Raw genomic sequence first — 14,054 nt, forward strand, 5'->3', positions numbered from 1 at the left:
TGCTGCAGTGCTTTCATTCCTCCTGTTACAGCCTTGAAACCATGCTTGCGCTAAGAACTCTGGGAAGTACGTGACCCTTCTGTTCCTGTTATTCTGATGACCTTTTAGAGACTGCCATCCTTGGAAATATCTTCCTATAAGTTATATGGGTTCCCCCTGCTCCATGAAACAAAAGCTACTTCGGAAGCACCCCTGCTCTGTGTCCCTGCGCAGTCGTCAAGAGGCCCCGCTCCCAGCTTCCCATCATTCTGCTGCCGGGCCATCTGTGTCTCACCCCCAGACGCTGAGGATGCCTGGCAGGGGCCCTGCCCACACACCACCTCGCCATCCCAGGGTGTCCCAGCCTGGCTCACGTGCGCGTGTAGGTTTCCACCTGGCAGCGCCGATCCTGTCGGGGATTCATCTCCCGTTCCCAGCGATGCCTGTCCCCACCCTCCGTCTCCTCCCTAAGCCTAAGCAGGACACGCACGCCTTCGGATGTCCACAGCTGAACTCGCTGGCTCGAGAACCTGCCTGTCCTGGGAGCCTATTTAACTTAAGGCACTGAAAGCCAGAGATTTTTACATTCCCACTAGAATGAATAATACTGTGGGTGGACTTTTCCTTATTAATATTTGAATGGATTTAGGGTTAGAAGTGAGTGTTGGAACAAGTTATAAACGAATAATAAACTTAAAAACAATAAATATAAACCTCACTATCTCAGACAATACTCAGCTCTGTGCATGTGTGTGCGTGTTTGTGTCAGAGAGAGGGAGAGGAAGAGAGACGAGGTCCTGCTTTTCTCTGCACATTTTATAAGTGAGGGGCCTATTTGGCATGGTAACTTATTTAAATCTTAAAAATAAAGACGGTTTTAAATTAATCTTTACATCAAAAAAGTATACCATTTTCCCAGTCACATGAAGAATTTTTTTTTTCTTTTTTATGAGAATAAAGAAATAAAAGGTACTACATTTATTCTGTACAAGACAGTGGTTACAAGTAACCAGATCTATCTATACATACCAATATAGAGCCCCAAGATACATGTAATAAGTGAAAATACAGAATACAGACAGCTTGATATATTGTACATTTTAAAAACACCAGAACAATACCGTTGTTCCCTTATGACACTAGGTGGCCACGTGAAGGGTGGATGGGTGTACAGACTGGCGGTGCTGGCTGCCTCTGTAGAGAACAGGAGGAAACAGGACAGCCAGCGACAGCTGCTTAAAGGAGCTTGGCTTACAGCGCGATGTGTTATTTCTTTTTAAGAAAAAAGGGGGGGGGGATATTACTTCTGGATGGCGGGGATGTGGACATTTATTATCTGTCCTTTTGGGTTACTTTCCAGCTTTTCGTCTGCAGTGAACTTCCTCTGCGCTCGACCACGTGCTCTGCTCCAGTACTGGCACGAACACGGGCAGCGCTGGACACACTAAGGACAGCATGATCCTGAACTTGAAATACGACTACACGTGATTTTAGCCTTAACTGACAGCCTCAGTCCTACCCTCTTGTGAGCTGAGACTCGCAGCATTCATCAACGTGATCATTTAAAAGCAAACTGCATGGAAAACACGTTCTCCATTTCGATGAGGGCCTCAGAGCGACCCATCTTTTGTACAAAATTAAGGTAACCAAACTCCCTTTTCTCTGGTGCCATCTGGTGGAAAGGAGAGGAAACCTCATCTGTACCTTCCACAAAAAAAACCACGGTTCTTTTCAGTGAAGCCTCTCTTTTATTCTGGGGCTACTGTGAAGCAACCGTTTACTTTCTTTAGCGCCATCTTCAAACTAAATTCTTCAGCCTACAGGTTCGATAAGAAAGATCTGCTCTTTTCTCTTCCTCCGCTCCGATTCCTTCTTTAAAAATTTTGTAATCAGATGATTCTTCTTCCTCATGAGACTATTCTGCAACCGCAATCCACATTCATCTGCATCTCAAACCCTCCAGAGTAAACAATTCCAACAGTTGATTTCTGTATTAAACATTGTCATTTGCTTTTACATAAACTATGACAGCACGCATTTCTCCTTTAAAGGACTTTTTGAATATAACATTGTCACATAAATATAGAGTAGAAATTACAAATAGTTCCCTCTTCTAAGAACTGGATGAGATAGTGAAAAAGAAAACATACAGTATCTTACCAAGAGCCAATAAAATAGGCTAGATTTTTCAGACATTAAAGAAAAATACCAAAAAACCCCAGGGTATTAAAAAAGCAAAAAAACCCATAGTAACAGGATTATTAATCCCCCAATTTGCAATACTGAGTTCCTTCATCCATTTACAATCCAGAGATGTCACTGAGCAGGGCGGTAAAATTACCCTGGAAAATTCCAACTGTACTCACAAAAAAGAAGTCAATTTCCGATGGTTTTCCATTAGTGTTTCATATGGCTCCGATTCCATTCGAGCTTTATAACCTGCTATAACGGACAGCTTTTTAACTGTTTCCAAGTCTGCATTGGCAGAGAGTGGAAATAAAGTCAAAGGCACTCCCTCAGAGGCTCACATTTTTTAGATTTCGATGCAGATTTAAATTCAGTGAGTTTTGGTCACCCTGGTCAGGTGGCCCTGTAGGTTCACACACACACACTGGGTGGTTGGTTTCACTTCTCCTTTCTCAAAGTTTATGATAAAGACGCTCATCCCTGTATTGGGGCTGACTGATGTGAGTTCGGACCTGCTCAGGGTCACCGGGAAGGAACACTTAAGGTCGGTCAGGAAATAATCCAACAGGCTTCTCGTTTAGGCGCCGTGACTCACAACTAAGACACTGGCCACTAATCCTGGAGCGCCGCTGTCCGAATTAAACTTGGAGGCACAGTTTTTCCCTAAAGGAAATATCTCTGCCAAAGAACTTTCCAGACAGTCGCTCGGGGCTTCTTGGGAAAACTGTTCATTCTGACCTTCTTTCAGGATCAGCTGACAAAGAAATTCAAAGAAGTCTTTTCCACGCATTTTCACCTGGTCCAAGGTCTCTCCTCCGGGCGGTGTGAACACAGGGCACTCCTGCCCAGCTGCTTTGGCCATGGCCCTTAGTTCACTCAGTGGCCAGCCTTCTGCAACCCCGTATTTCCTTTCTCCAAGTCTTGAATCATACTTTACTGTCATATGTTTGCAAAATTTGCTCTTCTCCAAAATTCCATGCACGGTCTGCTTTGTCCTCATGAGGTCACTGGAAAAAATGTGAGTAAACTTCACGTTATTAAGACATATACCAGCAGCAGCTGCTTGTTTAAATCCAGTTTCTGAAAGAGGCTCATCTATTACTTGTCCTTGAAGTATTTTCTCCTTGCTAAGTCTTGTTTCTCCATGCTGGACCACGGTCAGACCGAAGCGCACCATCCCACTGGCGCTGGGATAGAGCGAAACAAAGACCTTGCGCGCCACCCGCACCCGCCCTCGCCGCAGGGCACCCGCGCCCGCAGCGCCCCGCCGCTTCCGCACCCTCCGCCGACCGGCTCCACTGCCATAGGCCAAGGCGGCCGCCACGGCACTCGCGGACGGCCAATCAGGGCGGCGGGGGACCTGAAAGAAGAATTTCTGACGGTTGCGGAGCAAATAGAAGTTCATGCTGCACAATAGGGAATGGGATGGTTTATTAATTCGTGAGATCTCTAACAGATGCTTAAAGTGTTAATATTTTCCTAATGCAACCCACAGTGGTTTAAATCAGACCTCTTTTGAAATCCTCAGAGCCACTTAATTGCTGTGTGACCGTAAGCAAGTTAGAGTACCTACAAGTTGGGGAAAATAGTTCCTACCTTAAATGAGTTAATCTATATGCAGCACTTAGTACGAAGCTTGGCAAAGAGCAGGGATTATGGGCTTTTTAATGACTATTCTGAGAAGGAAAAGTTGGTTGCAATGTTGTCATTTTATCACAAGAGGGCAGTGCTAGAATCGAGAAAGCAGGACATGCACTTGGTATTAGAAATGGCAAGAAGTTTAACAGTACTGTTCACGTATTTCGTGGGATCAGAGAATGGGGCTTCACTTGGCCTTGGTCATCACTTTATTCATCCTCTCATCCGCCTCTATAGAGTTCTCTGGCAATTTTTAGCCAGATTTTGCAAAATGATCTCTTACTGGTTCTCCCCCAAAGTAAACTGCTTTTTTTTTTTTTTTTTTAACCCTCTCTGTCTCTACAACAAAGATGTTTTTAAGTGTTGCATATTTGTGTATAAAATTTGGAGGACAGGCATGTTTCTCCACCACGTGGCTTTCTGTGTCTTTCCCTGTCTTTGTGTTTTTGCCTGTCTGATTCCTCGGTTCATTCTCACTTTCACCCCATTATTTTCAGACATAGAACATCGCCATCATCAGGAAGCATTTTCTGAACACATTTATTGAGTCAATAAAACGGGAAAGGTGCCAGGTCCACAGTGTTTGTCTGTCATCTCTTACTATCAGTACTTGTCTATGCTCCGGTCACACTCTGTTAGGATCTGATCAGCGTTTATTTAGCATTCTGCATGGGGCATCTGCGTACTGCATTTAGTTTTGTTGTCATGTAATTCTCCGTTTGGGCGGAGGTGAGGCAGAGCCGCGGTGCAGGACAGACTTGCTCTCCGCTAAAACGGGCTGGCCTCCCTGAGTCAGTTATCAGATGGTAATGCTAGTCCATTCTCACGGCACCTGCTGCAGCCAGCTTGCCTGATCTTGTTAAGCTGTGATTCTAGAGAAGTGCTCTCAAAGTAACAGACTTTGTCCTGTTTGTTAGGAAAGAAACACCTTTGTCTTAGAAGCGTTTTCCCTTCATGCTTGGCGGTAAATCCTTTGGACTGCACATGTGCTCTGATGTCTTGACAAATTCAGAGACAAATTTTTATTTACTACAAGGATTTGGAGCACCCCATAATTTCCAGAACTAAATTCAAACTCATGAAATAAACCTAGGCACTACCAGATTTAGTGGCCAGTATTGCCTATAGGCCTAAAGTAAAAATTGTCAAAATATTTCTTTGTAATAATTTATGTTTCAAGGGCTACACACGTAACGACAGATTTGTTCCTTGACGTTAACCCAGTGTGTGTCCGTAACAATAAATCTGCGGTGAGACGTTTAACTCTTCTTGAGCCATTAATAGGGAAGTGAGTTAAATATGTATAATAAAATATCTAATATCCCTTAAAGTTATAGGACAGTCAAAAAAACTGATGTACTTACCACAGAGAATTCTTCTGTTTTATCGTTTTAAATTTCATCAGAATGTCTAACTTGTGCAAATTGGATTTCAGCAGCTGCTCACAGACATCATTTGCAAGACCTGTGTTTATTAGCTTGGATATCAGTCACACACAACCATGGGCTTTCTTAACACACTTCCCATGTTCATACCGTAGGTAGTTATGAAACAAAGAAAATGCCTCCTACGAGAATGCCTGCTTTAAGAAAACCCAGTATACTGTACTCCAGATGTATAAAGCAGATAAATTAAGGGGTGATTTGTTGCCGTACAAAAGGATTCTCAGGATTCGTCAGAAGGGTTCCTTTGAATACACGCTCCCCCAGAGAGCTGAAGTGTTTTGCAGATCATTCACACCACTTGACACCCAGACTGGGGGACAGAGAAACTCAGAATTTAAGTGTTGAAAAGCCATCATTAATTGGAGATGAACACAAAATGAATATAGAGATTCTCTGTTACTTAAATATTAGAAAACTCTGATTTGCTTTTTAGAAATGTAGATGGTCCTATTTATATGCATGTATAGATTAAGTCAGAAATAATATCTTCCATTTTTTATGGAGCACCTACTGTTTGCCAGGAATCACATAGGACTGTTACTTACATTGAATTCTGTTAATAATCTTATGAGAAAGATTGTGTCCATTCGCAAATGAGGATACTGAGGCACCTGGGAGCCTTCTCCCCAAAGCCCAGGGTTAGTAACTGGCAGAGATGAGCTTTGAATCTGGTCTACAAGGTACATGCTCTTCTCCCTGTGCTGCCTCCAGGGGATTTTCCCGCTAAGCGTGGAGTGTGCTGACCCTGGTGCCACCAGGTGTGTAACCTTGGATGCTCCCTGCCTTCCAGCAGGGCTGGATCATTGACATCTTTGTTAACTTTCCTAACACCAACTTGTATGAGTGAAGATAACCAGACCCCACCTATTCCGCTGAAACCCATACCACACCAAGATATTGCTCCTGACTTCAGTTGGTACCAAGCTGGGCAGGAGGAGAAGCCGGAAGCTGGGGGCTGCCCATTGTGGAGGTGGGTGCCATCTCGAGGGCCTGAGCAGGGGGTGCTGGGCAGGAGTCGAGGGGCAAGCAGAGTGCTGGAGAAGCACAGCCCCCAGGTGAGCAGGTGAAGGGCTGAGGCAGGTCTAACGTGATGGGTAGGGCTTGGTCATGGGCAGGGAGGCAGGAAGCAGGCCCAGGGATGGAGGTGGGAGGCCAGGCAGGCTGACGAAGAGGCCTGGTGTTGGAAGGATGCCCGAGGGGAGCCGGGGCGCAGGGAGGCTGTCAGAACAAGGCAGTCTGTCGCTTTGGGAAGAATTAGGATACCAGGCAGGTTATCAGGGCAGAGACAACAGAAAGATAGGAACCAAGTTTCTCTAGCTGAAGTAGGCACTCTGTGATCAGAACTGGGGCACAGGATCAGAGTGGGAAAAGCAGAAATGTGGATGTGATCCTTAGTTTCTGGCTTTGATTCTTTATATTTCTCCTGTTGAGTAAGAAGATTGGTGCCCCAGCCTGGAATAGATTCGATCCTCTAGATAAGGGTCAAGTTGGCCCCACTATTGGAATTGGAGGGTTAGAGGGAGAGCAGTGCCAAATGTGGGTATTTTCCTGGTGATATGGAATTACTAGGTGTTCAGTAAATCTGTAAATTGGCTGATTGAAAAAAGAACCTGTATGGATTAAATTAATACTTCAATCAATCAATCCAATTAATCAATTTTCCTACTGAGCCTTGGAAAGAAGTACTTAAATTTCATATAATAGTTTAAGAAATATATGGGAGCTAATTAGATTGACTAGTGTCTAGTCCCAACTCTTCTAGACAGTTCCATTAGTCACGTTTGGGCAGATTATCGAACATCTTTGAGCCTGATTTTCCTCAACCTATAAAATAGCAATAATCCCAGTGTTGCAGGATTGTTTTAATACTACCATCAGTAAGAATATCCACAATTTATTAGGCATTTCTTTTGAGTCAGGCACTGTGCAGAGGACTTAAATACATTATCTCCTTTAACTGTTGTGAGGAATTAAGCAGACGTCATAGTCATGACACCTGGTCCAGTGCATGGCACATAGTACTCCACTCACATATGTGTAGACTCATGTGCATAGTGATACACAGGAGGATGTGTATTATTAAGGGTGAGTGGGTAATTAAGGGTTTAGATGGTAGGAGAAAGAGTGATCAGGTGGACTGATGGATGAGAGAGAGCTTTATCAGATCCAAAGAAGAAACCAGGTATCATATCAGTCATATCAGTAACCTGCCATAGGTAATTCTTTGTTTGAGAGCCCATCACCCCTAGTCATATAGTAGCACTGGCCTCAGAGACCCGGTGTGCTTTACTAAGACAATGAAGTCTTCGCAGTTGTCACCCAAGGGATACTGCACGTAGGATGTGTCTGATGCAAAGCAGTCAGTGATAAGCTGGAATCTGTCGGTATTACAGAATCTCTCTGGGAATATTGGTTCAGCCCAGTACCTCCCCAGAGGTCTCAGTGTAATTTGGGACTCACAGCCATGTTTAGCCAACCCAGTCTCTTGTTCCCCCAGAAGCCAACCTGGAGACAGGGATTTGGCTGCGTGTGGTTTTTATGGAGGAGACCCCAGGAAACACTGCAAGGAAGCGGGGAATTGAGACGAGGAATGAGGAATGCCAGCAAAAGTGTGTGGATAAGGAGTTCAGCTGTGGGCAGCTGGGGTCACTCCTTCTGGGGACCCTCTAAGAAACGGTGCAGGGTAGGAAGCTGGGGTATTTATCTTCCTACGTTCATGCCCCTCTGGTGGAAGATGCACGTTACAGGCATGAACTGCCCAGCGCTGTCCCCTCAGGCAGAGCGGTGCAGGTGAGAGGGGAAAGCACAGGCATGTGTGGGCACTGTCCAGAACGCAAAGATGCCTTCGAGGGTAGGGGTGGGGTGGGGGAATCACGCAGGACCCCGGCAGCATCTGCTAAACACACCTTCATATTTGAAGACACTCAAGTTTTTAACTTCATCTTTGAAAGTCCTCAAAAGAAATTGCCACCTTAATGTAAAATAGGACCTTCCTTCACTGTTGATGTTTCATCGTCTTTGCTGATTGCTTTCTTCAGCCTCTGTCACTGTAAATATTTCCTTTTGGGTAACCTTTCTGAACATTACTCTGCAAATGAGCAGAAAATGAGAGTCTGAATAGTCCCTATTTAATAATTATTGAGACATGAGCAGATCTCTAGAGCCTGTATGAGCTTAAAAGGAGTAACAGTGTTGCATTCAGAAACTGACACGTGCAGCTACTGGTGGAAGCGTGCAGTGAGCATCTCTACAGGGTTTCAGGCTTGCAACTCTTACCTACAGGGAGAGGTCTGGTTAGCTGGCAGTGTGGACCAAAGTAAGAGTCCTTCTGCCACACCGACTCACATTCATGCTGCGCACATTTACCCTATCTTTGAATTTACAAACTGAGAGACACATACTGGTTCTGCTACATGAGAGAACATTTGAATGTCAATGTCCTTATTTGATAATTATTTTCTAAACACAGTGCACAACGCCCCCCGGAATTCAAGTGTAAACAAGGCCTGGCCCCCAGGGACTGTAAAGAGAGTGATTCATCTTTAGGGTGAAGATGGTCTTCTTAGGACTTTCTTCTTCCCTGTGCCCAATTATCCCAGTGCCCATTGCACACTTCCCAAATCCATTCAGATTCCTAAGTAAATTTGTCCTAAAAATACTGAGTCGGCTGATAGTCAAGTTTGGACTTGCAGGTAACACTTCTTTCAGGTGAGGGTTTACAGTCCTACCTTCAAGACCGTAGCTTGTTTTTGTAATCCCTGTCCTTCTATTTGGGAAGATCAAGTGTGAAAGAGAAGATGAAGGAAGGACGGATCCCACACTCAGCTTCGGTGGGAGAGTGTGGGATACTGGCTGTCAGCCGAGGTGCTGGATGAAATGACCGGGCTGGTGTCTGTCTGCACGCGGAGGTCCTGACAGTGAGCTGCACCGAGAAGGCGCTTGGCAATACTGACATGACTGAATGTTGTTACCTGTGATGAGGCAAGGGTCCTGTTAAACTCTCTAGCGGAAATCCAGGAATAATTTCAACCTTTTGTCTTTAGTACAGGAACTGCTCATTAGCAGGAAGACGGGCTCAAGTGACTTTCACAGCCTGTGTCTTTGTGTACCTTTGGTGACATGTGGTGACGTGTCAGGGATAGAAGGTGAGAAATGCAGAGGACAACTTGATCCATAAAAATCTGCAGCTGGGGGCTTCCCTGGTAGCGCAGTGGTTACGAGTCTGCGTGCCAGTGCAGGGGACAAGGGTTTGAGCCCTGGTCTGGGAAGAGCCCACATGCTGCAGAGCAACTAAGCCCGTGAGCCACAACTACTGAAGCCCGTGCGCCTGGAGCCCGTGCTCCACAACAAGAGAAGCCACCACAATGAGAAACCTGCGCACCGTGATGAAGAGTAGCCCCCACTCACCAGCAACCAGAGAAAGCCCGCATATAGCCACGAAGACCCAACGCAGCCAAAAATAAATAAATTTAAAAAAAAATCTACAGCTGGGTCACAAATAACAGATCTTCATAGTTCTTTTGCATTGTAGTTTGCGGATAACCATAGATAATTAATCTACGTGGATAGTGGCAGGAGTAATATTTATGGTTCATCCCTCTCAGGTTTTAAAATAGAAATTTACACTGGAAAGTAGAAATTAGGCTAAGAGAATTCTTTCTGAAGGGTTCAGATGATACAAAAAAGATGAAGTAGGCTGGTGGGATCCTCAAGCAAACATGATAGCCTAGAGAATGTGTGAAAGGCTGTGATTTATCGTAATCCATCTTGTGCTTTTACTAGAATTTGAAAATTACTCAGAAGTGTCTAATTTGCTGATTACTGGTGTTTCAGCTCTGGGGATATTTTTCTGACAGTTTGTTTGCAGCTCCCTTTCTGGAAAATTTATTAGCAAGCCATTTTTACATTTCCCCATGATCTTTCATTCTCTTTTGAGATATTATTTTTTTTTGTCATAATCACTTCTTATTTATTTATTTATTTTATTTTATTTTATTTTCATTTATTTATTTATTTATTTATTTTTGGGTGTGTTGGGTCTTAGTTTCTGTGCGAGGGCTTTCTCTAGTTGTGGTGAGCGGGGGCCACTCTTCATCGCGGTGCACGGGCCTCTCACTATCGCGGCCTCTCTTGCTGTGGAGCACAGGCTCCAGACGCGCAGGCTCAGCAGCTGTGGCTCACGGGCCTAGTTGCTCTGCGGTATGTGGGATCTTCCCAGACCAGGGCTCGAACCCGTGTCCCCTGCATTGGCAGGCAGATTCTCAACCACTGCGCCACCAGGGAAGCCCCCTGAGATATTATTGATTTTATTTTCCTGAACACAGTTTTATACAGTCATATCTGTGCAGAAGCAATTTAGTGTCATTCAAGGAACTGGGTTCGTATGGGCATTTGTCTTAGTAATGTATAAATAACATTTGCCTATTATCTTGTATTAGATGCATGAAAGGAAAACTGTGCTTTCTAACTCAGGATTACCCTTGTGTATCTCCCTTAGTTGATAATGCCTTGCAAAATTAATGTCCACGTGATTTTTTTAAAAAATAAATTTACTTATTTTATTTTTGGCTGCATTGGGGCTTCGTTGCTGTGCGTGGGCTTTCTCTAGTTGTGGCGAGCGGGGGATGCTTTTCATTGCAGTGCACAGGCCTCTCACTGCGGTGGCCTCTCTTGTTGGGGAGCACAGGCTCTAGGCGTGCAGGCTCAGTAGTTGTGGCGCAGGGGCTTAGTTGCTCCGCAGCATGTGGGATCTTCCCGGACCAGGGCTCGAACCCACGTCCCCTGCATTGGCAGGTGGATTCTCAACCACTGCACCACCAGGGAAGCCCTGTCCGATTCCTTTTACGTGACGTTCTAAAACTGGCGAAATTCTTTTATGGTGTTGGAAATCAGAACGTTGATTGCCTCTGAAAGGAGAGTCCTCACTGGAAAGGAGCATGAAGAAACTTTCAGGAGTGATAGAAATGCTCTGTTTCTTGATTTGGGTGGTGATTACATGGTGTATATATTTGTCACAACTTGCTGAACTGTGCAATTGATTTGAGTGTTTTACTGTATGCAAATTACAGTTGACCCTTGAACAACATGGCTTTGAACTATGCGGGTCCACTTACAGCAGTTTTTTCAATAGTTAATACTACAATACCTCATAATCTGTGGCTTGTTGAATTTGCTGATGTAGAAGAAGTGGATACAGAGGAACCACGATTTAGTCAGATTTTCTACTGAGTGGAAGTTTGGCACTCCTGACCCCCGCATTGTTCAAGGGTCAACTATATACTTCAGTTCAAAGAAAAGACAATGTTTACTTTTCTAACGACCAGTTTTGGGGATTCTTAGGATGCAGTGCCCATCTGTGCTCTGGGAAACGGGACAGCCTTTGGAGAGTCCATTCTGGATGCCACACCCTGCCATTCGACCCTCGTTACTGGGGAGCAGCGAACTGCTCCGCATCAAGCAGAAGGACTTCAAGGCACTATGCAAGGTGAGCCCCAAGGCTGCTTTGTCAGTTAACGTGGTTGCAGAAGAGAAGGGAGCTGCCACTTGGATAATGGCATTATAGTCAAGCCTTCATGTGTTCTGCTTCGAGCCGGTGGATGGAATTTAATTTTCAAAACTTGTTTTTGAAATGAGTGTGTAAAACAGCCATTTTGACACAAGACATCCTTCTTTTTTTTTTTTTTTTTTTTAATTTAGTGAGTGCTCAGTTTTCTGTAGCTTGACATGCCTTATAGTTATTTCTGGAATGACCATAGTGTGTTTTATGTATTTCCTTCCTCCTATGCCACGGATGTATTCTTAACCAGGGAACAAAATACTTGGATGTTTTCTTTGGCGTTTTAAAAATCATCGTCGACATGTTCCCTGGGAAAGTGGAATGAATGGGGTTAACATCTGCTTCATTTAAATGCTTTTAAAAATGAAGTGCCCTGTAATAAGGTGCGGGAAATGAGGGACGTAAAGATGACTGGTTACATGCCAACTTCACAGTGCACAGGGAGCACAGCAGTGGATGGATGGGCCTGGTGGCGTGTGCATTTCCCATTTCTCACCAGCGCCCCTTAGGGTACTGCGAGGGGCAGGAAATAAATCATCTTACATGCAGTGATGGCAAATGGAGCGCTTAGAATGGAGCTCATTCCTTTTCAGTTCTTCAAGCTTCTGATTTTAACCTGTGGTTGTTCCTTATCTTTGTCCTCTGTTCAGTATGCCCAAGTGTTAACCCATTGAGCTGGCCGGCTTCGCCACTTGTCCCTGAGTGGCTAAGATATTAAACTTGATCGAAAAAGAATTTTGTGTAATCAAATAGTTTCTTCCAGAGCCAAACAAATGACACATGCTTTAAGGGAGCAAACCTGCAGGTGAAAGAGTGCTGCTTTGCTTTCAAAGTCCTGCAAAGCCTTGGAAGGCGTTGGCGGTGAAACCTGTTACTTTTATCCTTGGCAGTAGTGAATAAATTGCGGGGTTACTTGTTTGAAATATTCCTCTTAGAAAATATTAAGGAGCTCCAACTGGTCTGTAAAGTTCAGAGACAAAAGCGAGTTTTAGGCAGGCAAAGCTAAAGTAGGTTTGCATGACGTGTGTGCAGAGAGGTTTTCTGTCAAGTAAAAGGGACCAAGCAAGCTTGAGGCAAATAAGCCACTTTTTGGATCTTTCACTTAAAAGGTAAACTGAAAAGTCTTTTCCAAAAATAAAATTTGGAAAACTGGTTGATGACTCCTACTTGTGATGTATGTCATTTTAATTGCTTTTGTCTGTGATGACTTATTCAAGTTGCTGGTCAAGGAGAGTTTGTGGCAATATTTAAAAATTTGTTTTAATTAGGAGGCCTCAGTGATGTGAAAGAAGATCCTGAGAAGCAACTGCTTGCTACCTGTAAACATTTTAAAAAATTTATTAAAACAATTTTCAAACATACAGAAAATGAAAAAGGATAATACAATACACCCATACACTCTCACTTAGTTCAGCAGTTGTTAACATATAGCCATATTTGCTTCATCTTTTTTTTTTTTTGCTGAACCACTTTAATGTAAATGACAGACATCATGACATTTCATCCTAAACATTAGCATATATCTCCAAAAAATCAGAATATCCTGCTACATACCCATAATACCATTATTTCACCTACAAAACTAAATAATATGCTAATGTCATCTAATACCCAGTCCACAGTTCAAATTCCCCATAAATATCTGTAAATAAATAAATTTACTACATAAGCATCTTATATTTGCTTTATTTCAAATGAGGTTCAAATAAAGAACTATGTGTTACATTGGATTGTTATATCTAAGTAGTTAAGTGTAGGCTTGGAAGTTTTAATTAAGCCATTTATTAATACCTGATCCAAGATTGTGAGTATTTATGATTGCTGGTGGCTCTTAGAATAAAAAAATACTGATTTACTGTCCAATTCCATGAATTTCTTCTCAGCACACACAGTCTAAGTTCCAGTGGTTAGAACAACAATGAGGGCTTTTTTGATTTTCTTCCTGATTTTCTAACATTGTATATGAAGGTGCTTTCAGGTCAGCAGCATGTTTTGACATCTTTACCTGGAGTATTCCAAATACATGAACTTGAATGGGGAGATGTGTCCAGTGTGTCCAGAGAAGTAGATTAGAGAGGGACTTTCCATCAAACTTACAGAGACGCCACTGAGAGGTCCTGGCACTAGTGACCTACACCTGTTTACCTGTGTTCCAATTGCATGAACATCATTCTGGCCAAAAACTTTCCTTCATTGTGGACGTGTTTGAGCATGTCCACATATACACACTTGTGAATAAATTATTTGAA

At 43.6% G+C, this 14,054-nt stretch overlaps 1 protein-coding gene and 1 pseudogene across 13 annotated transcripts in view; one reads left to right on the plus strand and one right to left on the minus strand.

The window, feature by feature from the left end:
* The window catches only part of LOC309660302 (uncharacterized protein), a 181,035-nt gene that overhangs the window by 26,551 nt on the left and 140,430 nt on the right, over positions 1-14,054 (plus strand). For 9 of the 12 annotated variants that reach the window (XR_014263323.1, XR_014263324.1, XR_014263325.1 and 6 more), the window contains 2 exons: positions 1,340-1,802; positions 11,589-11,733. Coding sequence is in view for 8 of the 12 variants with exons in the window: in XM_082460808.1 (XP_082316934.1) it covers positions 11,590-11,733 (144 nt within the window). In the remaining 4 variants the exon portion in view is untranslated. Of the gene's footprint in view, positions 1-31; positions 1,803-9,297; positions 9,395-11,588; positions 11,734-14,054 lie in introns of all 12 variants that reach the window. The other 3 variants (XM_082460810.1, XM_082460809.1, XM_082460813.1) reach the window with 3 other exon arrangements.
* On the minus strand, positions 943-9,286 carry LOC309660291 (fructose-2,6-bisphosphatase TIGAR pseudogene; annotated as a pseudogene). The gene has a single exon. The product of its transcript is annotated as a fructose-2,6-bisphosphatase TIGAR pseudogene (transcript).

Source organism: Balaenoptera physalus (genome assembly GCF_965194825.1).
Source record: "Balaenoptera physalus genome assembly, chromosome: 4".
NCBI lineage: Eukaryota > Metazoa > Chordata > Mammalia > Artiodactyla > Balaenopteridae > Balaenoptera > Balaenoptera physalus.